The following is a 25,073-nucleotide window of genomic DNA, read 5'->3' as shown; positions in this document are numbered from 1 at the left end:
CCACCCGTACTGATCAAGTCATCTGCTCTAAATGTTTTGTGTGTCAAGCATCTGTAACAGATAGTATACGGGATAAACCTCCTAATACTTTGTTGCCCATGCCCACATTCTCTGCAGTTCACTTCTACAGCCAGCCCAGCACTCATCCCAATGTAGCATCAAGAGAGGTGTATTAAAAGACATCCCAAAATTGATTTGCAAATAGGAGTTGATCCTACTCCTAATGTGGGAAATGGAGGTGATAATCAAAAGATTAGTGTGACATCACCAGACACAATATCAGGTTTCATAAAGCGAGTTAGTTGTGGGTCATCTCAGTGTATTCTGTTTTTCTCCAGCGAACATTAGAACTCAGCAGGTTTAGTCAGTCCATTAACCTCATCATAAATGTGTAAGACCCCTTTCACCACCACCTCACCCTCTTGTCTCTCCACCTTATCATCCTCTCGCTCTGAGCGCCTCTCTTCTTGAACTCCTTAAGGGTGTCGTCAGTCTCTCCCGTGCTCCTCTCTCACTGGAGGGTGTGGGTGACTTGAGTTCCAGGAGAGCTTTGAATAACAGAGAGGGGGAGAAATAAAAGGAATAAGCACCACAAGCCCCTCAGTCTGCCAGCAGCACAGAGAAGACACAGGAATAACCATGCCTGAACCAGTCCCTGCAGGTATGCAGATACTTTTTGTGAAAGTATAATTCATTGTAATTAGTCTGAAGACTTTTTTCGTTGAAATATTTTGATGACTGAATTTGCCTGATTTTGGATGGAGGATTATGTGAGGTTTATTTGCCTGCAATAGATAGATACTACTTTATATGTCAGAATGTTTTAGGAATCGCTGAATTGTTTCTGAGATTTTTCAGGGATTATTGTATTGTGGTATTGTGTGTGATAAAAAAAGGATAAGGGTGATGATCTGACAAAGAAATTACATATATTGGGTTTTGAAGAGGAGCTTAAATCTTTCCTGAGAAGAGTTAGTTTGATATCTGCTGTTAAGGTGTAAGGTAGAAAATTTGATTTAATTTGGCTGAGATGAAATTTTAAGGTTCAGTCTGAGGAATTAAACCCCATGTGACAGTCACAGTAGCTGTTCTGAAGCCAAACTGAGGAAACCAAAAATATCAGATGAGGTCATTGCTCAATGTATATCAAAAGAAACAGTAGAGTGGAAAGTGGAGTGATAGATTTTCATCCACTGTCAGAAGTTATATTTATACACAGTATGACAAAATCTTGAATAGACTGAACAAAAAAAAAGGTCAAACGTTGATGTCAGAAGGGCAATGAATCAAAACAGATGAAACACTTCGAAATAGGATCACCCCAAATTACATTTAAATTTCAGTTGCTGAAACAATTCAGCATCTCATAGAGACAGATGTTTTGCCTCCTCGTTATCTGTGCTTAAAGAATATTTGAAAGGCTGTAAAAAAGCACATAATCACCTGCTATGACCTCATTGGGGTCACTATGTTAATGACAGCCCGGAGAGTGCAATCTTCTTGACTAAATGGTAAAGCATCCTAACAGATGTGATAAGGTTTGTAGGTAGGCCAGCATACTGCTGCAGCTATGTGTGTGTGGTAGCGTCTGGGCTGTATAGTGAGCCTGCTTATGTTTCAGTTTACAGCTACAGTAACTGACTTGCTTCATGCACAGTGGTTATAAAAAGAACATTGCATCACATGTTTTACTCTTGGAGGTTTTCTTGGATAACTAAATGGACTTTTTTTTTCTTTATTTGTTTAAACCAAAATGTTAAGACTTGAATTTGAAATCTGAATGCTCCAAAACAATATAATGCCCCTTTAAAAGATCCATAAAGTTTGCTGATATGATAGTCAGTGAAATTCATTTTGAATTGGAATTTGACATCCTCGGGTGAACCCACCTCTCTCATTAATAGTTTCCTGTTGTCCTTCACCTTTGTGGAGCCATCCGTCATCCACTCAGACCCTGTGTCGCTTTAAATCACTGACCTGACAGAAACTTAAGATAAGAGACTGTCATAGCCGATGAGTCAGTTAGTGGAGATGAGTTTTGCAGGCCAAGATTGTGGGTAGAGTGTTGAGTCTTTCAAACCCCTTCATCTAATTTCTACACTGACCGTGCTGTGATAACGAATGTAATGGGCTTTGCTTGACTTGTTAGCACATCGCTCCTAATTCTACTTTGCACTATTTGAGTCTTCTTCTCTACATGCGTCCCTGGGCTAATCTTTTTACAGATCCCAGCCAGTCCCGCTTTATTTTAATCTCAGAATAACAACCAGACAATATTTTTATTCACCATATACAGTCACAGCTTTAATCCATGTAATAAAGATATGATTCCACTTGGCTAACTGTATGTCTGCACCACCCGCTGCTCTGTCATTCTGAGCCAAAATGAGCTGCAAAGCCTCGAGTATGAGGGTCAGATGACCTGCCACTGTAATATCTAACTCTATTTAATGTTTCTGAGAAATACTTAATGTGATATTTGAAGGGAAACATGATTTTAAACAGCTCAACATCTATATTTGTCTTCCCAAAATCTGATGCAACATTTTCACCCTTAACTTAGACTGCTCAAAATGAATTATTTCTGTATCTTTACCCAGGATTGTGTGAAACGTTCTCAGCACTGGCTCACTGACCGGACAGATCCGCCCTCGGCTAGTGGCTAAAAATACTTCACAATAACCCCTGACCTTTTCCACTTCCTCATAAGTCCATAGACTTTCTCACACACCCAAGCGTATCAGGTTTTGCTGTAACCAATTTACCATCCTGCCTGAGATAAATCATTATGTAATCCCCTCACTTTGGTCCAGAAAGTTCTGTCATGGTCAGCAGGCCCGATGCTCCTTCCTGAATGTGATGGAGCTCCCAGTGTAGTCAATCAAAGCACATGACAGTTTTCTTGTCGGTGGTTGGCAGCGATGGCATGATTGACGGTCAGAATTCCTTTCATCTTGTGACCTGATTAGTCACTAAGAGGGGAAGTTGAACCAAAAGTCACTGAGGGGTTCCTCCAACGCTGTTTATCTAATTTAGGATATAAACACCCCAACATTAAATGATCAAAATATTATTTTGTGGGGATAATAAACCCTATAAATAACTTGTATAGACACAATCTGGGGTCCAAAATTCATAAAGATGATACCAAATGAGATGGAACATGTCATTCACAAGTTGATCGACAGGTCCTTAATTTTTCCATGTGTAACTGAAACCTGTGTGGCACAAACTCCATTTTTATTGAAACTGCAGACAGAGAAAACCTGTAACTTGATAGACAGAGATGGATGACATTCATATATTTTGAATGATATATAAATCAACATGTATTAAATTATGTGGGGCTGAGATATCTTCTCTAACTTTGAGACAGATGTCATCAGAGGTTCAGTTAAACCAAGCCACGCAATATCTTTCTTTATGCCTGGGCCATTCCACACACTGTAAATCAAGATGCCGGTGGTAAACATGGTGAGGTAAACAAACAGTGGGGTGAAGACCTGCACAACCTCAAAGGACCCTAAAAGGACCATTAAGATAGAGAAAGTAAAATAGGAATTACTTATAAAAGAAACAGAACTGAAAACAAAGATATAGAAAGTGGTGGAGGGAGATTTCAAATGCTTTATTGAAATAAATACGTTCTAATACCACACTGTCAAATAACTGTTACAAGTAAAATATCTTCATTGGCTGTTTTGTTTTTTTGTTTTTTTTATGCCTAAACTAACTTGATAAATAAACGCTCTTAGTTTTCATGACTGAGTAGACTGAATAAACAATGGACTTAAAGTACAACACAATTTCATACCGTTTTTTACTTCAGTCCAAACAGTGTTCTGGGGACCTTATTTTCCTCTGAGAACATCTGGTTATTCAGTTATTGAAAAAATAAGAAAAAAAGATATTTCTGAGTTTGTATTATGACCTCATTAATATTGTAATTATTAATAGTGGGAGTTTGGATTTCTTCGCCAAAACTACATAATGCCCCTATAAGTATTTGAAGTTGAGTACTCAATGCAGAAAAATATGCAGATATGATTATGTCTTATATCATTAGTTACCAATGCATTAATTTAAATGATTTTACTATTGTAATTGGTTTAGCTGTAGCTATGCGGTGTCGAGGTGAATTCTGTATATAGTGCTGAAGAAGGCTTGTTCACAACACTTGTTATTAACAAAAAAAGGGAAGAAAATGGAAGATGGAAATCTCGCCAACGTAAACAAACAAAAAAAAATTACACCCAACACGCAGAGTTTCCAATTTTATATCATCTAACACAACTCTGACAGCTTTGCCAATGTATGAAACCACAGAAAGTCTCTGAGGGGAACATTTAAGCTGTGAGGAACAGCTGTTCAGAAGTTCATTACCCGGCTTTATCACAAACTTGTTGGAGATGATCAAGATTCTCATCCCAAGAGGACCGATTTAGCAGATGCTGATGCAGATTTATGCTTAATGCAGGTGCACTCCCAACGTATGTATGAAGTATTTACACCAAAGTACAGCTTTTGTAGTGTGAACCAAATGTTCTCTTTTTGCACTGAGAAAGGACACATTTTTTACTCCTTTTGCTTTTGTTACGTAAAGCTCAGAGACATATTGTAGCTGTTATGTATGAAGCCATATGGGAAAAAACATAACTGTACAGTTGCATTAAATACAACACTGAAAAGACTCATTTTACCTAATAGACAAGCCTAAGGTGAACAGTAAAGCAAGCAAGGTCAAATGGTCCGACTATTCAAGGAAACTGTTTTCAACTTACGAGAACGTGGCACGACTTCAGGGAGGTCATAAGACACCGTCCCTGGCCTTTACCGGCTACTTCAGTGACCCCCAGGGATACACATGAGGAGTTAGGGTATATTATCTGCCTCTATTTCAGTTGAGAATTTCTTTTAACCAGATTTAGGTCCCAACAATTGCACTGACAGTGCTCCTCCAACTCTAAACAAATTGACTCTCTGTCATCTGAAACTCCAATCGGGCCAAACGAATGCACCAATCAGAAGGAAAGATGGTGTGCTAAATTCTATTGGTATCAGTTTCAAAGATTTGTGCCAGCATATTAGACATTTTAAAGATGGCCATTTCATAAAATGTATCCTCTTACCTGGTAGGTAGTATTTTAGAGTTTTGCTCCTGATCAAATGTCATGCTTTACCATGAAATATGATATCCTCTAAACATTTCTTAAATACCATGTAATAAAATAAACTCATCGGTATCGCACAAACATGCAGTAAAATATCATGAACAAGTTGTGATTACATGCTTCAAGATCTGTCATCACTCAAAATGGTTTAAGATTTATAGGACAACCCGAAGTTGAACAGTAACAATATTAAGTAAGTACGATACTTGTTCTCAATATGCATAATGTGTGATGCATGCTTCTAATCATCTTCTCTCTCTGTTTCTATCTCTCAGCTAAACCAGAGGGGGAGGGCACCGGTAAGTCAGCTGCTCCACGCCGTTTTCATAGTGACCTTTTGTGTGTCTTACATTATCGCACACTGACTTGATAATGGCTCTCGCATTTTCACGTTTGCTCACATATCATGTGTCAAGCGTACAGGCTCTGACTTCTGACGGTGTCTAACCAGCCCGCACCAATCCTTCATTTGTCATCTTAATTCTGCATCAGGATTGCGTCTTTATTTTATGCACCAATGCAACATCTATGATCTATATGTTTAGCCACATATGTAACAACACATGCGTCACAGTGATAAAACCACTTTGGTTTTCACAAGCCATGTTTGAGTGTGGTCTACAGACTGATAATATCAACTAGCTCAGCTGTTGTAGTGTGTCAGACGTATTTGTTTTTCCACTGGGGCTCCCATGGTGTAACTTTTCAATCGCTATTTCTAATAAAAATCCACTAATTTTAGCCCCAGAGGAGTCAACTGAGGAGGGTGAGAGACAATGATTTTCCTTTTCTTCTATCTCTCTTTTTTGTGACTCAGTGCATTTAAATTGTGTTGATATGTGACATGGAGTGGGTTTGACTTGAACTGAGTGCTGAAAAATGCATTTAAACTAATCAGTCAGGGTAATTATCTGAATAATACCGAACAAGTGGTTTTGCTACATAGATAATAAGTAGAGCAATTACCGAGTCAAGAAGATAGGCCTATAAGTCAATCACATTGTATGAGGCAACATGAAGCTGCTGAAGAGGGATAATACAATTATTCTGCCACTTTGATTCAGCATATTTGCATTTCATAGTTAGCCCACAGCATGTGTCACTTGTGTCAGTTGAAACTACATAACAGAATTTTAATCCTCAGTGTATTGTGTGTAACAGTGTCAGAAATCAGTGATTTCCTGCAGCATCATGTGAATCCATGTTTTCTTTCTGTTCTGTTGTGTTGATGACCACTCTAATAGGAATCAATGTTCTGTTTCCTTCAGTTGTTTAGCATGTTGGACCTTTGCATTGTAGAAATGATTATTGTACACAGCAGACAAGCAAAGCCACCTGTGTGGTTTTTAATATACTATGACTGACTGAAACTGGATGCATTTTCCGTAATTGTAACCTCCGTTTGCCTACAATGACCTCTGTGTTACATTCCACTGCAGGCATGTGAAAGTGTGAGATAACAAATGCAACTTTGTGTTTTGTCTTTGCGATGTTGTCCAGGAATCATCATCTTTCTGTTTTCAGTGACTTAACAATGTTTTTATTTGTCCAGCTGTACCGCAGCCAGAAGAAGATGGTAGGCACCTCTTAGTATCTGGACATAAAAAACTTTTTTTTTTTTTACTTTCTCATTTCATTGCTAGCCTACAGCATGTGTTCGCTGAAACTTCTTTTCTTACATGGTATCAACATCCGTTCAGAGTGAACTCATCACAAGTGGACAGCTGTAAGCACAGGCGTGAACACATCACAAGATGCACTGATGACATGTCTGAGATCTAATCACACAGATCACATTCAGAGTTGGTCTAGAACGTATGTGATTACATTCTTTTACCAACGAAAATGTGCCCGGGCAACTTCAAAGGGCCGCCTTCTCAACTGACATCCTCCGCAAACCAAGATGGAGAAGCCCTGACAACAGGTAAAAAGGATTAGACGCTGTCTGATTTTAATTTGATTCACTGTAATAAATCTAGTCAACTCAACCACAACATCCCCCACAACTCCCTTAAAAGTCACATGATTTTAAGAGTTGTTGGGTGAGGTGAAACTTTGCTGTGACAAATTCTAAATCATTCATGAAATGCGATACATTAAGTTTTTACTTACCTCGTAAAAAGTTTCAGTTTACATCGCTACACAGACCTGTCTGCTTCAGCGTCTAAAGTCTGTCGAGACTCTAAACATCTAGCAGCTGTTTGAGCACACTGTTTCAACTGATGTTTTGAGTTGTTGAGTAATGAGAGACTTTATGAATTACAATGAAATCTTAATTATTTTAGCCTTTTGAATATTGAGCAAATGTTATACAAGAATATATTTCTTCATTATTTATTCTGTTGCTGATATTGACTTGTGTGATTTTATTAGATCTATCTATACTAATTGGTGTGAAGCTGATTACTTGTGATTTGATCACTCAGGACAGATGTTTATATCAAATGTGAACAGCCTATACATCTGTATGTGTGGTAACAGATTTATTGTCCTCAGAGGATTGTGTTTAACAATCTAGTGTCCGAAATCAGTGAAGTGTTGTCAAGCACCATCATTTGAGTCCATGTTTTCTTCATTTTTTGTTTTGTGTTGATAATTAGTCCAATCAGTGTTCTTGTATCCTTTAGTTGATTTTCAGCTGTTTAGCATGCTGGACTTGCACATTGCTAAGAGATGATCCGTATGTATTCTGCTGACAAGAGAAGACATCTGTGTAAATTTTAATATACTCTGAAAGACTGTAACTAGATGAATTTTCCACATCTGTAAACAGTGTTTTTCTGCGTTAACCTTTGTTACATTTCACTGCAGGCATGTATGAGCAAATATCACTTTTCACTCTTTATTTATGCTTTTGATAAGTTAACCATGATTTTTATTTGCCCAGCTAATCCGCAGCCAGAAGTAGATGGTAGGCGCCTCATTTATTTTTTGCGATTTTCCAAAATGTTAAGTTGTCCAGCTCTCATCATCTTTCTGTCGTCATTGACTATATCATGATTTCTTATTTGCCTAGCTGTACCGCAGCCAGAAGTAGATGGTAGGCGCCTCATTTATTTTTGCGATTTTACAAAATTTTAAGTTGTCCAGATCTCATCATCTTTCTGTTTTCATTGACTATACCATGATTTCTTATTTGCCTAGCTGTACCACAGCCAGAAAAAGATGGTAAGCTCCTCTTAGTGTCCTGAAATAATACACATTTTACCTACTTTTAAGTTTGTCAACTTTGATTTCATGGCTAGCCTACAGCATGTGTCTCATGTGTTAGCTGAGACTACAACTCAGTATGTGGTTGCTGATTTCATATCCACAGTGTACTGTGTGTCACAATCTGGTGTCAGAGATCTGTGAAGTGATGTCATGCAGCATCATGTGAAGCCATGTTTTCTCTCTGTTTTGTCTCGTTAATGACCAGTCCAGTGGGAATCAATGTTTGTTTTTCTTTGGTTGTTTAGCATTTTGGAACTGTGCATTACAGAGAAGTTATACATGTGTATGAAGCAGACATATACTCTGACTGCCTGCAACTGGATGCATTTGTCAACTGTTACATGTAGGCATGTGAAGTGAGAGCAATTGATCGGAGATGTTTTGTCTTTGTGGTTTTCCGGAAATGACAGCTGTCCAGGTCTCATCATCTTTTTAATTTCAGTGGCTTGATAATGATTTTTTAATTTGCCCAGCTAATCCGCAGCCACAGAACGATGGTTGGCACCTCTTTGTGTCCGGAAATAATACGCATTTTCTATCAGATTTCTCCTCAGCTTCCTCAGTTATGACTGAAAAAAGTGAATAATTACTATATAAGCTAATTGTCATTCATTTTCCTTAGATGAACTCCCAGCAGATGGAGGTAAGGCAGAATCCTGTGCATTAGCCTCTGCATGACTCTGATGTATTGAACTTTCAATTATCTTTCAGGCTAGTGTCAGATGACCTGCATAATGCATTTTGTCCCCTCCAAATATACATGAATTAGTGACATGGATGATAGGATTATATATTTCATGTTTTATGTCTTATGTTGTTATCCATCATTGGATATATATATACATATACTGTATATATGTTATGAGTGAGCTTGGTTTGGTTTTAGAGTATGTGCAACATGGTCAGTTTTGTAATTTACTGTTGTGTTACCACGTACAGTATACAATACTGTATTTTACGTTCTGGTTTCTGTGAGTTTTTCCTGTTGTATGTATCTTCATGTGTTCAAGTTATCAGTGTATTTATTTTGGCATGCATAAACATGTTCACACTAAACATGTCAAAGAAAATCACCTCAATTTGTGAATGAAATATGTTATAAGATGTAATGGTGCATGGTGCTTCTGTTGTATGTTTGTTTGTCTCTGTTGCAACTTGTACATCATTTCTTGTGCAACGACGATTATTTGCGTCATAGCTGCTTTATTCAGTTAAGTGTGCCTCCTTGTCTGCAGCAGAATCAGAAGCCGATGGAGATGGTAAGAAAAGAGCAATGTTTATATTAACATGTCTGCGGATAATTTACTTTTGCCCCTCCAAAAGTATGGTTTGAGTGTTGGTATTATGTGCTGGATAAGATGTCACATAATATATGAAGTGTTAAGTGGATCCAGGTTTATTTTAGTATTTGAAATTATCATTACTATTATTGACTACTTCAATTTGGACTGAAATGGCAGCATTGATAAATCAGCTTGTTTCCATGGTTTTATACAAACTGTCTTTAGCACCTTGGTGATTATCTTCTGTTTCACTTCTTCTAAATGAATGCAAAACAAATCTCATGAGTCTGCAAGACAAGTCTTCCTCTGCTGTGCACCATAGAGCTGCAGCAGCACAATCCAAAATGTATAAGTATGCAGGGTGACTCTGCTTGTTTCAGCACTCATATCTTCCAGATCCCATGAAAATCCCTGCTAAAAAATCTCCCTTAAGAGCTTGTAGCTTCTCACATCAAGTCTAGCAGCTACCCTCAGAATAAGCCACACCTCAGGCCTACAAGTCATCAGATCCTTGGTTGTGCTCAAGAGAAAACTTAGAGCTAGCTGAAGATATCCCTGTTGTGCCATGCTGGTATCTATTGATACTGCCACACACCTCACTGACAAATTATGCAGGTTATTTTCTGTCAGCAATTCAGAGTTTGTTTCTCCATGTGAAGAGTGCTGCCCATCTGTGACCTTTGAGACCAGCTCTCTTTTGCCTTTGTCCCTCTGGCAATTTTAACAGTGAGAGTAGAAACACAGCTGTGGTTTATGTGTTGCAGTCAGTTGTAGAACAATGGCAGCTGTTGTTGCTAAAATACCAAGTGTCATTTGATGGGATGACACTTTTATAGTAACTCCTCAACTCAGTGTTTTGCTGTACTGCATAGAGAGCTCAACCCATGAAGTCATCCGAGATATCATTCTGTGCATATCAAACTTAATGCCTCCAAACATTAGTTCTGTATCCTGGGCCATGTCTCATCCCGTATCTCAAGTCTAAAGGCCTGGAGAGGGTCTACTAACTAAACCATGGCTATGTATCACAGCCTTGCCATGTGATTCATAAGTCAACTGTCTAAAAATGTTGGGGTTACACCACAACTCTAGCCTGGGAACCAGACGAATCAGGCGAGCTCATATTTTATTTGCTTTGGCAGATGCATCTGGCCACCATCTCGTTCAGACAGATTTCCGAACGACTTGTCCCGTGCCAATCACAACTGTTTATCTAGTATGGGGCAGGTTTGACACATTGAATTTATGTACATATACATTTTGTTCTGCCCCTGTTGATGACACTCTTTGGAAATGGAAAGTGATTTCAGACTAATTCACATTTGTGAATTGAACAGATGATGTCAGACAACACCATCTCATGTTATACAGGGAAATCTAGGAGCTGCAAAGCTGCTTTGGTCCGCCAGCTTTCAAGGGCACAGCTCCCATAGTGATACATTCTGCTGTATCTGAACTGATTTTGAGTAGATTTGGTCAAGAAGGGTAATAGAAGTGCCAAGACTTCATGGAGCTGAAAGCTGCTAATTCCTTGTGGTGCCCTTCAAATGTATGTAAAATGTCCTGTTCTTGCTGTTCCTGCGGGAAGGGTGGGGAATGACATTACAGTCTTTCCCTTTTCCCACGTGGATACCTCAGTAAGGCTTCACCAGAGGCCAAAATGGCAACTAAACAATCTATACTCTATTTGATCGTAGTTCATAGTATCATATGTTGCAGAGAAGTCATTGGCTTTCCTCAGCTCTGTTAGGTCTCTGTGGTGACATTACAACATAACCTGATGACTGCTATTTTTAGGCTTTTTGGCCATTGAGGCAAGACCTGGATGATGGGCTCGAGGGCATGCAGAGGAGAGGTGGGCAGACCTCTGCAAAGGTGGCATGGTTGCTTTGTGTCCTCACAACAAGGTTGCTATCTTGGGGCGGTTGGCTGCAGAGCTTTGCCATGAAACTTTGCCCTGGAATATAACCTGCCAAGTGAAGAGAGGGTTCAAGCAGCCAGGGTGAGGTTATTCAATGTTAACTTTAGATACTGTCCTGGATGTTGCCTCCATACATTTATTGGGGAATGGGTCATATGATGTGACCACAGTTTCCTCTCTAAAGTGTATCTCTTTGTAGCATTTGTGCACATCTTATCGTCCTTTTTGCCCGTCATTAAACAGCCATCACTGAGTGTGTGGCAGATGTTCCAGACGGAGCTCAGTGTGAACCGTGACACATTATAGTGGAAAGAAAAGACGAGCACAACGGCTGAGCATGACAAGGGGAAAAGTGGGAGCACTATCCAGTGTCTCTTGAGCATCAGCCTCTGTCCACAACATTCTATGTTTAGCAAAATGGTGATTTTACACGGGGAAATGATGTATGGTTGAACATTTTAGCTGGTTAACATAATTGAAGAGAGAGGTTTAAGGCAGAACAAAATAAGCACAAAATGAAGTAAAACAATAATTTCCATGCTTACAGCAATAGCTCAGTGAACAACATTGAAAAGACATGAAAAGGCTGTTTTTGTAAGCCAAAGTGTGTACAAATGCACAAAATGAAAAATCATTTTTGTCCTGATGAAGATCCAAACATTGTCTCCTGGAGTCTCATACTACAGACTCATACTGTATGATAGCTGTTTTGGAGGATCTCATTACTTAAAACACAATAACCACTGATTTTAGTCTGATTTTTCATGTCTACCATTCGTTTGATCCTATGTCCCGACTCAGCATAGGGAATTGCATCACGCCGAGTTTGCCATCAGTGTGTCTATTAGAGTAGAACTTCTGTGTGGGAAGTGCTTATCATACCAAGGCTGTTTTAAGCCAGAGCCCTGGGGGTGTAGCGTTTGTGTGTGTGGGGGGGGGATTATCTTCACTTGGCCAACTGCAGACTGTTTTGGGGCACTTGCAACAGTATTTCTAATGAATGTTAGAGGGAACTTCCTGCCAATTTCTTTAAAATATAATTCCTGCCATGGAAACGTTTAAATGCTTTAAGAACTTAAAGTTTGCCCGAAGTTGTACCTGAGGGTATCTTAATGCAGCAAACTTTAGTACAGACTTTTATATTCGGAACTTGTCAGTGCTCTAAACTGAAATATAATAAAGAAAATGTCTTTAAAGTCCCACTTATGAGGTAATTGTAATTGACTCCTTTGTGACAAGTAGCCTTGCAACATCAGTCCAAAAGAAGTAATCAAGGTAATTTCAATGTATTCTAGATTTAGAAGTGTAATCAACACATTTGATTACTTTCTGTTGTGATTGATAACAGCCATGACCTTATCTCACGTGTAAATTTCTGTTTTGATTGCTGTTCATTGTGTGGTGTGTTGTAATAATGCTACAGAATATTCATTCTGTGATTGCCTTGTTTTACCTGGTGAGTTTGGAACTGACTTATGGTTACAGTATAACAGTGAACAGTTATACTTCCATTTGTTAAGCAGGGATATTTGTTTTTCCCATCAGGGACAAACCCTGCAGAGGAGGGTAAGGATGAGCTGAAGGCACAGTGCCAGACTGCTCCTATCCACTGCATGCAAATATAATGTTATGAAATGCTGATGTTTGCATCCTATGTGTAGTATGATATATGATATGATATGATTATATTTCTTTTAGAGGTTGACTGTTGGTATGGTTGATATTTATTTTTTTTTTTGGCCAGATGAGAGATTGCAGAGTTTTGCACTGTACAGTCTGACTTCATTTAGGTGCTCAATGTAAAGCCGTACAGTTTGCACTGTTGACTGATTTGCACCTTGAATGTTAAGTCTGATATGGTTAGAGAGGGCTTCTATATGGAGGTCAGCAGGTGCACTTGCTTGACATTTTATACTTGGCACAGTCGGAGTTCATTAACACATTCTGCACCTTTTAATATGTTAGTGATACTTCGCTTAGTGATTCTGTATCACTGTGACTTTTGCTTGCCTGCTCTCCTGCCCTTGTACAGTATGTATTGTGAACTGGGTAGGTCTGGTCGGATAACTTGTGATGAAGTAGAGTATGCTGTAAATGCAGATAAACTTAGTTTATCCATATCTTTCAGCTGAAACACGGGGTTTAATTACCATTTTATGAGTTTACCATAACTTAGACAGTTTAGCCGCTTTTTATTTTCAACACCACAACCCTGCTCGTGATGACTTTGGTGTAATTATTTTTGCTACTCTGCAGACAGGGAAGCATAGAAGGAACTCAAAGATGGAAATTATATTTGACCGGAAAACAGCTTGTCTGGTGTAACTTGTTCAAGGGGTTACGTTAACATCAGCCACTAAATGTGGCATTCCTTAACTAGCTAACGTTGCTAATGCTAGCTAGCAAACTTAAATGTTGGTAATGTCGGCTAGCTAACGTTAATTCTTACAAAGCTAGCTGGCACCAGTAATGTTGCTAATGCTAGCTAGCTAACATTAGGGCAGTACAGTATGCTGGGCGCAAACTGTAGAACGCCACCATTTTTTTTGGAAGCTTTTGATCACTGACAAAACATAGATACCATGTGATACCAACAGCCTTATACAGCTTGTTTTAACATCTTAATGCTATCTTCTGATTAGATTTGAACATTTGGTAATGCACTGCAAGACCTAAGCATGTAAATGTGACATTGTTTTTTTGCGTCAGTATGTTGTTCATGGAGAAACAGTTTACTTTCTTCATCTGTGGTTTATCTTGTAGTGCTGTTATTTTTCATATAAATTGTATGTTCACAGTCTGTGTGTGATTAAGAATTTTCATGAGAAATTCCCTGTGTCCTTCGCTCTTCGGTTTGTTGCACACTGTGAATGTTGCCAATGCCAATCTAAGTGCTCCTGTATGTTTTTTTTTATTTCAGTGCTTGTCCTTGCTGAATCCATCAAAAATGTATTTCAAAATCGAGAGGGTAAGTGATCTAATTTCTTTCTCCCTCTTTCCAGAGCCGGCGTCGACTGAGCTCACTGGGCTCTTCGTGGAGAAGCCACCAGCAAGTGTGGTCGCGGTTGCAGGTTTGAAACACACATGGATGAATTATTGTTAGGACAGACAGGAAACTATTGCAATCCATATTTTGTAACTTGATTACATAATATTATATGAAGTAATTGTTGTTTGTGGATGGCAGGAGGGGATGTGACTTTCGTAGCCAGGGTGGACTCGACAACCCTGACGAGAAAACCCACCATGAAATGGCTGAAGGGCAAGTGGCTGGACCTTGGTAGCAAGGCTGGGAAACATATGCAGTTCAAGGAAACATATGACAGAAACACTAAGGTGTGCGATAGACACGGACATTCATTTTATGCATTTTTTGATGTGGTCCTCTTCCTAAGAAGTAATATTCCCCCCCCAAGATCTATACTTATGAGATGAAGATCATCAAAGTGGTCGCTGGAGATGCTGGGGGCTACAGGTGTGAGGTGTCGGCAAAAGACAAGTGTGACAGCTCCACCTTTGAGGTGTCTGTTGAGGGTGAGTAGAAACGCAATCTGGCTTGCTGAGATTCCATACGTGCTGATGTTTTGATCTGATCCAGCCCTAATGTGCGTTCTCTGCAACTTCTCTTGTTACAGCTGCACATCAGGAGGAGCACACAGATATTTTGTCTGCCTTCAAGAGGGCGTAAGTGCACCGGGTTTTGCTTTTCAGCATGCCTCAGAAGCCTGTGTGACCGTGAGCGAATACACAAGGGGAAAAAGCATACGTAGACTATTTATAAGGTTTTCCACCGTGTGTGAGTGTTTCTTTCAGCACAGGGGGTATACAGCAGTGCAGTAAATCTAATGTCAGAACATATGCCTTGACCTGGTTACCCTATGCTATATGCCTTTTAATACTGTTCGTCTGTTTCCATACACACAGGGATGCTGGAGAGGACGAGGGAGATCTGGATTTCAGTGCTCTGCTGAAAGCCACTAAAAAGTGAGAAGCTTAGTGTTATTTGGTTCGCAAAATTATTAACCACACAGCACTGTTTACTTGCCTCTCCACTCCGAATACATAGGTGTCCCTTTTGCCCTCTTCCTTGACTAACAGGAAGAAGAAGCCTGTAAAAGAGGAACCACCAATCGACGTGTGGGAATTGCTTAAGAGTGCCCATCCGAGCGATTATGAGAAAATCGCCTTTGAGTATGGCATCACTGACCTGAGGGGCATGCTGAAACGTCTGAAAAAGATGAAAACCGTTGAGCCCAAGCATAGCGAGGGTAAGTCTGGTCAAGCAAGAGGTGAAGGAAGGGGAAGAAGTAGAGGAGCCCTGGAAGTATAAATTACATGAATTACAAGCTGAGATTTTGCCTCGGGGGACACAGAGACGTAAGACAGGAGGAAAGAGTAGGCAAGAGCAAGGGGTATCATGAAACTGGAGAAAGAGGAACCTGATGAGTTGTACATTCTTCATTTCTCCCTTTCTGCCTTCAACCCCAGCTTTCCTGAAGAGGCTCGATTCTTGCTACTCTGTGGAAAAAGGCAAGAAGATTGTCCTGAGGTGTGAGGTGGTTGACCCTGACGTCCAGGTCAAATGGTTGAAGAACGGCCAGGAGATCAAACCCTCAGCCAAGTATATCCTAAAAACCACAAACTAATGAACGCACAATATAATTACTATGTATGCATTGGGTAGACTTACCATATACCCCAAATATTCAAACGTCCTCCTCACTTAAGGGAGAAATATAGAAATGAAAAAAAGCTATGCTACAACCACACACGGCCATCTGAAATAATCATAGGCAGATGTAATCATAATTACCTCATGTTATAAATTATGATTACTAGTTGCAGTGTTACGGTGTGCTGCAGTTCTGCATGTTGCACCCAAGCAGTAGCTGTTGCCCATTGTGACTGTGGGAAGGTAGAATCAATGCCTAACACTGTTCCATGTAATTTAAAGTGTACTATAAAGTGGAAAACTTAAATGTCACATGAGTGTTATATAGAACATATAGAAGACCTATTCAATGAGTGGCCCGAGGGTCACATCCAGCCTGGGAGCAAATCAGAGCGGCCCAAAAATATGATAAGATATGTAAAACTTGAAAAAGTACCAATAAATGATATGCAAATAGCGCTTGAGTAAAGGTCTTACGGTATCTGATATAAGATGCACTTAGGTGTCAAAGGTGAAAGTAAAAGTAAAGTGGTAAATAGTAACAATAAATAGTGTAAATAAATATACATAAATAGTAAATATTCAGCATTTCTGTGATGACTGTAATCAGTGGATTTCCTTAAAATCAGTTTGCATTCTGATTTCATTCCACTTAATATAAGTATCTGTTTATGTACAAGTTTGTAACACTATACCAATAATAACTCTTGACTTCAGCCAGGACATGCATGAAAAGGTGAGGTTACCATCAATAAGTCAGTTTTATTTGAAAAAATAAAAAAATAAATACAAAACTTCTTATACAACACCTGAGATACTATTTTACTGCATTCATTTTATTTTATTTCATTTAGTCCCCCCAAACGTTGACTCCCTGGCTGCAGCCTTTACACAGATACCAATCATTATTGGTTAAAGTTTTTCCACCTTGCTAAGCTCCATGTTGAACCTTTTGCTTAATTAGGCTGTTAAACAGTCTCAGATGGCTTGATAGGCAGTGTTGTATAAATATCAGGCTAAAATTATCAATGACACAAAGTCATACTCTGGAACCATGCTGACATCAACACATTTTATTTTTAGCCAGTCATAAGGAGCCTCCCGGAGGGTGAGGCACGTCGCCCTGCAAATACATCTTATGCCTCTTGTAAACCAATGCAGATCCCCCGGATAAACACCTCTCACTCCTTAGTTTGAATGTGAGAAAAATAGTGCATAAAAACAATTTATTGGACAAAAATCCAGTCTTTCAAAATAATTGTCGAAATCAGATGAAACCAAAGTTTTTAATATCATAATTTTAGGACATTTTTTCTAAGCCAACAGTCAACAGCTTGATAAACAAATACCTCAGTAGTTGTTTGAACTTTTTTGTGTCTGTCACTTTTCAAGGTATGTCATGGAGTCAGCGGGGAATGTCAGAACACTCACCATCAACAAGGCGTCCCTGGCAGATGATGCTGCATATGAGTGCGTGGTTGGCGATGACAAGTGTTTCACAGAGGTGTTTGTCAAAGGTGCAGAGTCTTTTTGTTTACCTTCAGGCTGCAGACATTATTAATGTGAATTTGTAAACCTCCTGGCATGTCACAACATCCCTCTCTGCTCTGCCCAGAGCCCCCTGTGACCATCACCAAGCTGATGGATGACTATCACGTGGTTGTTGGAGAGAAAGTGGAGTTTGAGATTGAGGTGTCAGAGGAGGGCGCCCACGTCATGTGGTAAGTATATCAGTCATTTAGTTATGTAGGCTCAATCAAGCTTTAGGCCACAGCTTGTGCTTCCCTGCAGAAGTGAAGAAACTAAAAGCAAAACTTTGGCTAGTTTTTTGTCAGTCTAAAACTTTATCATATAACAGCGTTTCATAAATTTACTTGGTTCTCACGTCACACATTTATGGAGGTCACATTTGACGACAAGCTTTGAGATCAAACTATTTTTCCAACTGCCCTCAAACACTCACCAGCATCACCTTGGCCACTTTTGATCCCACAGTTGATAATTAAGCTTCATATAGAATGAGATCTGTTTCCACAGTTTCTGTTGTCCTTATGTTGTGAAAGCACAGCTATCCTTTTTTCACACAGACCTAGATTATGCTCAGGCCATACACAGGATATGGATGCATCAGATCCCACTCTAATAGTCTGGTGTAACGTTCATAACTGGCATGTAGCTTACAGGTATAGTAAGATACTTGCATTCTTTTTCTATAAGTTAAGGATGCATTGTCTTTAATTTATTAATCCAGTTCTCCTAGATCATAGGGATGAGCGGGTACACTGTTATCTATATCTGAATAAACAGGCAAAGTTCCTCCCCTTCCATTGTGCCCCCATGGGACCTTATTGCGAGAAAAACTTCATAAGAAAGATAATGGTGAAAGACAAATAAAAATAAATAAAATCTGGAGCTTACTGTATTTGGGTTGAAAGACTTTGCAAGTGTAAATGATGGTTGAAAGAGCAAATTAATTAGTATCAGTTAGCATGTGTTAGGAGTAATCAGCACAAATGACAACGAAAGATACAAATTCACAGGCATTGCATAAGACTTCATAAAGATGAAAACATAGCATCCTGTACATACTTCCCTTTGATAAATGCCAAGTCTTTTCCTATGTCACAAAGCATTTTTAGCAGTCACTGAATGGTGGAAATGTGACATTTTTTCCTGTAAATTCTCATCCAAATCAGGCTCACTGTTACTATTTTGTATTTAGAGGTGAGTGTGTTTCAAGGAGATAAGCTCATTTGATATTCTTTTCCAGGTTCTTTGAGGATGTAGAGCTGCACAAAGAAAAGGATTCCAAGTTTCGCTTCAAGAAGGACGGAAAGAAGCACACACTCATCATCCACGAGGCTACGCTGGACGACATTGGAATGTATCATGCTTGGACAAATGGGGGTCATACCAAGGGAGAGCTGGAGGTGGAAGGTACCACTGAAAAATCCTTTATACTTGCTCAGTTTTTATTTCTGACTGAATAGTTTATAAAACATTCCAAAATATTAATAACTGTGAATTTGTTTATTTAAGATTAGTTAAAGAGATAATTCTAATCAAGTGTACAGACTATATTTTATATACATTTACTGTATTTAGTCTTTGTTTTCTGTCATTTAAATGTGTGCTGCTGAGTGCTTAGGATGCAGCTTAATTTAACCGCTGGCCCAAGGACTTAATGCCTCTCTTTACAAACTAATAGCCCATGGCAGCGGGTGTCAATATGTTGCCATCATCAACCTTTTCCTTGCTCTCCCCCTACCTTCACACACTGTCTCTCCTGCCTGAGCTGAGCTCTTGGTTTCCAATGTCTTATTTAGAAAAACAACTGGAGGTGTTGCAGGACATTGCTGATCTGACAGTCAGGGCCACAGACCAGGCAATGTTCAAATGTGAGGTGTCTGATGACAAGGTCACAGGAAAATGGTACAAAGATGGAGTGGAGGTCTTGCCCAGCGAGCGCATCAAAATGACTCACATCGGAAGGTACAAGGATATAGCAACAAATGTATATATGTCTACATATTGTCTTTAGATTCATGAGGCAGATGTTTTCAACACATCACATCTTCTCTGTTGCTTTTTTAAAAGATTTCATCGGCTGATTATTGATAATGTAAAGCCAGAGGATGCTGGAGACTACACGTTTGTTCCTGACGGATACGCTCTGTCACTTTCTGCCAAACTTAACTTTTTGGGTGAGAAACACAAAATAATTACTAATGTACAATAATGAAAGCTTTTACAATCAGCATCCTGTATAAAATAACTTATTTTTTGTCTCTCAAAACAGAAATCAAGATTGACTATGTGCCCAGACAAGGTAGGTGAAACGCCTCAGTTCATTAAAACAAATAACTCTTTTGTGTATAGTTCATATCCCAAAACTTGGGACACACACACACACACACACACACACACACACATTTTCTCTCTTTCTCTCTCTCTCTCTCTCTCTCTCTCTCTCATTACCCGTTAACCAGATCCTCCAAAGATCCACCTGGACACCACTGGAAACATGGTCTCCCAAAACACCATCATTGTGGTGGCGGGCAACAAGCTCCGTCTGGATGTGGAGATCTCAGGAGAGCCAGCACCCACTTGTGTTTGGTCAAAAGGAGATCAGGTAAGGACATGACAATGAATTAAATTTCTATTACAACTAAATTTCACAGGAGGAAATCATGTTAAAAATGTTCATGGTACATGATCTTGGTAAGTCAGCAGGCAAACTAGCAAAGCTGTTCAGTGCTCACTATCTCCTCTCCTTCTTTGTCTCTTTCACTGGGCTTTAGTGAAATGCTACATCACCAGAAAAAAACTGCTGTTCTCTTGAGATTTGACCCAGGCAATAAGATTATTTGTGCCAACGGGCAGTTAGGGCTGCAGGGATGAAGGGAAACTGCATCAGACTGTCTCTGATGTTGATGGTCAGAAAGTGTCCTTTTTTTGAAACAGGATATGTTTGTGCCCAAGTGGGGCAGCTCCATGCTTCCTATTTTGCCCCAATGTCACATCAGTATAGTACTTTAGCTACCTAATTGATCACAAGTGCTGCCGGCTGGTCAACTCAGATGCCTCTGTGGCTTGCCCAGAAGCTTCTCTGATTAGCTTACTTTGCTAAGGTGCACTGTAGACTTTACTTAAAAGCATCAAGAATCGGATTACCTCAGAACTTTTACATTTAAGTTGTATGAGCTAAAATGTTTTAACAACTTAAAATCATAAGTCTACATTACTTGGTAGAGGTAATAAAGTGATCAATGTGCGTTACTAGTGCTAGGTAATTCATGCTTCTCTTATGCTGCACTTTCCTGTTTATTAGGCAGTTGAAAGCACTGAAGGCCGTGTGAGGGTGGAGTCAAGGAAAGACCTGAGCTGCTTCGTCATAGAGAGTGCAGAGAGGGAGGATGAGGGCAACTACACCATCTGCGTTACCAACCCTGCTGGAGAGGACAAGGCCATGCTGTTTGTGAAGATTGTGGGTAAGTGAAGATCTCCGTATACTGTCAGCAGATAACTTGTAGTTAAAGGTGCAATATGTAAGAATTGGCAACCTGTCAAATTCATACTCAGAACAAAGAAATGGTCGCATATCATCAGGGTAAACGCTAACTGCTGCTAACAGTATCTGCCCCAGCTCATTAGCTCGTTTAGCCATGCACCAAGCAGTTTGGACTGGGAGAACTGGGGACCAGGGGAGTGTTAATGTTTACACCGAGCTAGCTGGTTAGCATGCTTCATAATATATTTCTGCAACACAATACATAGACATTATAATGTCAAATCTGCTATTTACTCACATTATGTTGACAATTTTGATGGATTTTTGAAGGACTTAAGCTCCTAAAATCTTAGATACTAAGTCACCAAATTTCTGTACACTAAAATTTGAGTTATGTGTTTTAAATGTAATTGTAATCTTGTTTTAGATGTGCCTGACCCCCCGGAGAATGTGAAATGCACAGGAGTGGGAGAGGAAACCGCCACCATCGTTTGGGATCCTCCCGCATTTGATGGCGGTGCAGCGCTCAAAGGTAAAGGATGGATTTTTTCTTAACCTTTTCATGTTTAATGGTCTGGATATATGAAGTATTAATTCAGTTCCTTGGCTTAATGTGTGTCTCAGATTCTTATTTTACTCATATTTATGCGTTCTCTGTTCTCCTCTATCAGGTTATCTCATGGAGAGGAAGAAGAAAGGCTCTAGCAGATGGACAAAGCTCAACTTTGATGTATACGAATCGACCACATACGAGGCTAAGAGGATGATTGAAGGTGTTCTGTACGAGATGAGGGTGTTTGCGATCAACAGCATCGGCATGTCTCAGCCAAGTATCAGCTCCAAACCCTTCATGCCCATTGGTAAGTATCACAGCCATCTCAACACCATCCTTCTCTGTTTCTCCCTTTGTGCCTTGTCCATCTTCGGTCAACCTACTGTTTCTCTTGAATCTCTCTCTTTCTGCTACCCCTTAAGCCCCAACTAGCGAGCCAACACGTCTGTCAGTGCATGACGTAACGGACAGCACGTGTACCCTGAAGTGGCTCGCCCCAGAGAGGATTGGAGCTGGGGGCCTGGACGGCTACGTCATTGAATACTGCAAGGAAGGAGGTGATGAGGCCAAACATTATGTATCCAATATAATAATTTGAACATTTATGGACAATTTAGCAGCATTCTTTAAACAAATGATAACTAAAGGGCATTTGTTTGATATGGAGTGGAGTGTCACAGGTCAGACTCCCAATAACAAAACATAAGAACTAAGAATCAATTCCCACTGTCTGTCATATACTGCATGGACTTCTCCTTTATTTCAGACACCGAGTGGGTGGTGGCAAACCAGGAACTTTGCGAGAGGCAAGGATTTGTGGTGCGTGGCCTCCCTGTGGGAGAGAAGATCAACTTCAGGGTGGTGGCAGTAAACATCGCTGGACGCAGTACTCCTGCTACGATGGCACAGCCCGTCACCATCCGTGAGATCATGGGTGAGTCAGTCAGGTGAAGCTGTGGACAGATGTGAGTCAACGAGCACATGTTCACATAATTCATGTCATATTCAGTTATAGCGCTTAAGCTTATGAGTCAGCGTTTTTTTGTTCTTTTTTTGGTTTATGGAGACAGGTGCCTAATTCTGTTATAGGGTAATACTTAATGAGATGTGTTTTCCTGCTTCAGAATATCCTAAGATCCGCCTCCCACGTGAGCTGAGAACAAAGTACATCAGGAAAGTGGGAGAAAAGATCAACCTGGTCGTCCCCTTCCAGGTTAGACATGAACCTGTGCTATGGTTTTTGAAAGGCTTTGTTAATGTGTGCAAAAATATATAACAGTAAATAACTGTAGGAGGAAAACCTAGAGTGCAACATTATGTTCAAAGATGTTGGAGGGTTTTGTAACTGTAAATTAAGTCTCACAACAGTGAGCTGGAAGAACATTTGGGCATTTGGGAGGGTGCTGTGAGACACTTTAACAAATATAGGCATTATGTCTTTAAAGGAAGAACTCCATTTACAGGTGTTGGGGAGTTACTACTGCAGATGGGGAAAAGTTGTGTAAACCCCTTTGCACTTATTTTTCATTGTAACGGGTTGCCCTTTTCATGACCCACCCAACTTTAGTGAGACACTCTGTCAGAAAAGGGCAGATTCCATGGTAACACTTTAAACTAAGGTCCTTGTAATAAACATTTGTGGATAGGTGGTAATGTCCTTATAAGTCTTTTTTTTTTTTTACATTGTTTATTTTCATTTTGTGAAGGCATTACAATACAGTAGTTACTTTCAGGGAGTATACAATGTTAACTCTGCCATTCACAATTAGTTTCGTGTGGTTTTTTTTTGTGTACAAAACAATTAACAAAGTACACAAAGTAAAAAAAAAAATTACATCTGAAGACTTTGAACTAACTGGGAAAGATAGATCTACATAAAAGAGCAAATAAAGAAATGTTACCAGGCAGTTTTGACATAAAGTGTGAGTGATATAGATTAATCCTTAGGTCCAACAAAACAATCAGAAAAATAAAATAAAAGTAAGTAACAGCATTGTAAGGTCACCCATTCCGTACTTCTGTCTGATCAAGACCGGCATATTTAACCCACTTGGCCCACCTTTTAGTAAATGTGATTTTTTGAAGGCGGAGGGAGGAGGTAATCCTTTCCATAAGGTAAATGTCATTTACGATACTTATCCACTCCTGCGTTGTGGGTGGATCAGGGAGTAACCAACATCTTGTAAGTGCTTTTTTACCAGCAGTTATCAAAATATCAAATAAATATTCATCAGCTTTCCTGACCTGTAAGTCAAAAATTCCTAAAAATAATGTGGAAAACTGCATAGGTAGATTAGTGTTAAATAGGCCACTTAATACTTTAGAAAGCTCTGCCCAAAAGGATTCAACCACCGGACATCCCCAAAAGATATGCCAATGATTGGCTTCCCGGTGTCCACATTGCCTCCAACACGTAGCCTCCCCTCCTGTAAAATGTGCCTTTTGTTTTGGCGTAATGAAAAAACGGACCATACATTTCCAACCGAACTCTCGCAATGAATGAGAGCTGGTGCATTTCCACTGGGATTGGCAAATGTGGAGCCAATCCTCCTCAGATATTAGCAGATTACCCTCTCTCTCCCATTTTTTAATAATCTGTATTGTGGGACTTTTTAGACAATAAGCCTTTATAAATTCTGGAGATGACACCCTTGTTTGATTTTCTTTGATAAGCATCAATAAAAATTTTGGATATAGGGTCATTAAGGTCTGTTTCCTTTCTGATATGTTCAAAACGACTACGTACCTGGAGGAACCTAAAATAATCAGTTATGTCCAGGTCACAGTCTTCCTTCAACCTATCAAAGCTTTTAAATTGTCCCTTTTCTGTAAGAGAATAGTATGTCGTTATCCCTTTAGAAATCCATGATTTAAATCCCTTATCTATTGCGTTAGCCTTAAACTCCAGGTCATAAGCACACAATTGGATTATTTGTAACTTGTTACTTAATTTATACTCATCTTTTATCATATTCCATATTTTTAACTGCACTTTGATCCATGGGTTCTGTACCTTATCTACAAGTCCTCCCAGATGTTTGTGAGGTAGTGCTGCTTGTATTGGAGGATCAACTAGACTTGAGAGTTCTATATCTTTCCATCTAGCTTGAAAGGACGGGTTACACAAATTAATTAGGGGTCTAGTCTGAGCTGCAAAAAAATAATCTTTAAAATTAGGTAGCGACATTCCCCCTTGCTCTTTTGGAAGTTGTAAGGTCTTAAATCTAACCCTGGGTTTTTTACCCTGCC

At 39.5% G+C, this 25,073-nt stretch overlaps 1 protein-coding gene across 35 annotated transcripts in view; it reads left to right on the top strand.

Annotated features, from left to right (window-relative positions):
- The first annotated feature begins 487 nt into the window (after nt 1–487).
- Nucleotides 488–25,073, top strand: part of LOC115571277 (myosin-binding protein C, fast-type-like) — a 28,648-nt gene continuing 4,062 nt past the window's right edge. The window contains exons 1-30 of one of the 35 annotated variants that reach the window (XM_030400569.1): nt 503–661; nt 5,447–5,470; nt 5,914–5,937; nt 6,724–6,747; nt 8,059–8,082; nt 8,188–8,211; nt 8,316–8,339; nt 9,007–9,027; nt 9,620–9,643; nt 13,134–13,154; nt 14,591–14,659; nt 14,776–14,924; nt 15,005–15,122; nt 15,224–15,272; nt 15,513–15,572; nt 15,687–15,856; nt 16,077–16,209; nt 17,653–17,777; nt 17,876–17,981; nt 19,031–19,197; nt 19,587–19,752; nt 19,858–19,964; nt 20,060–20,089; nt 20,250–20,392; nt 21,092–21,251; nt 21,699–21,803; nt 21,943–22,131; nt 22,247–22,381; nt 22,591–22,758; nt 22,949–23,037. In XM_030400569.1, the coding sequence (XP_030256429.1) occupies nt 640–661; nt 5,447–5,470; nt 5,914–5,937; nt 6,724–6,747; nt 8,059–8,082; nt 8,188–8,211; nt 8,316–8,339; nt 9,007–9,027; nt 9,620–9,643; nt 13,134–13,154; nt 14,591–14,659; nt 14,776–14,924; nt 15,005–15,122; nt 15,224–15,272; nt 15,513–15,572; nt 15,687–15,856; nt 16,077–16,209; nt 17,653–17,777; nt 17,876–17,981; nt 19,031–19,197; nt 19,587–19,752; nt 19,858–19,964; nt 20,060–20,089; nt 20,250–20,392; nt 21,092–21,251; nt 21,699–21,803; nt 21,943–22,131; nt 22,247–22,381; nt 22,591–22,758; nt 22,949–23,037 (2,670 nt within the window). In that variant the 5' untranslated portion in view covers nt 503–639. Of the gene's footprint in view, nt 662–5,446; nt 5,471–5,913; nt 5,938–6,723; nt 6,748–6,919; nt 7,096–8,058; nt 8,083–8,187; nt 8,212–8,315; nt 8,340–9,006; nt 9,028–9,619; nt 9,644–13,133; nt 13,155–14,590; nt 14,660–14,775; nt 14,925–15,004; nt 15,123–15,223; nt 15,273–15,512; nt 15,573–15,686; nt 15,857–16,076; nt 16,210–17,652; nt 17,778–17,875; nt 17,982–19,030; nt 19,198–19,586; nt 19,753–19,857; nt 19,965–20,059; nt 20,090–20,249; nt 20,393–21,091; nt 21,252–21,698; nt 21,804–21,942; nt 22,132–22,246; nt 22,382–22,590; nt 22,759–22,948; nt 23,038–25,073 lie in introns of those variants that run through there. The other 34 variants (XM_030400570.1, XM_030400578.1, XM_030400579.1 and 31 more) reach the window with 34 other exon arrangements.

The sequence above is a fragment of the Sparus aurata genome, chromosome 20, assembly GCF_900880675.1.
Source record: "Sparus aurata chromosome 20, fSpaAur1.1, whole genome shotgun sequence".
Classification (NCBI taxonomy): domain Eukaryota; kingdom Metazoa; phylum Chordata; class Actinopteri; order Spariformes; family Sparidae; genus Sparus; species Sparus aurata.
Note: the sequence above shows the minus strand (reverse complement) of the source record. Positions and strands in the feature narration are given on the sequence as shown.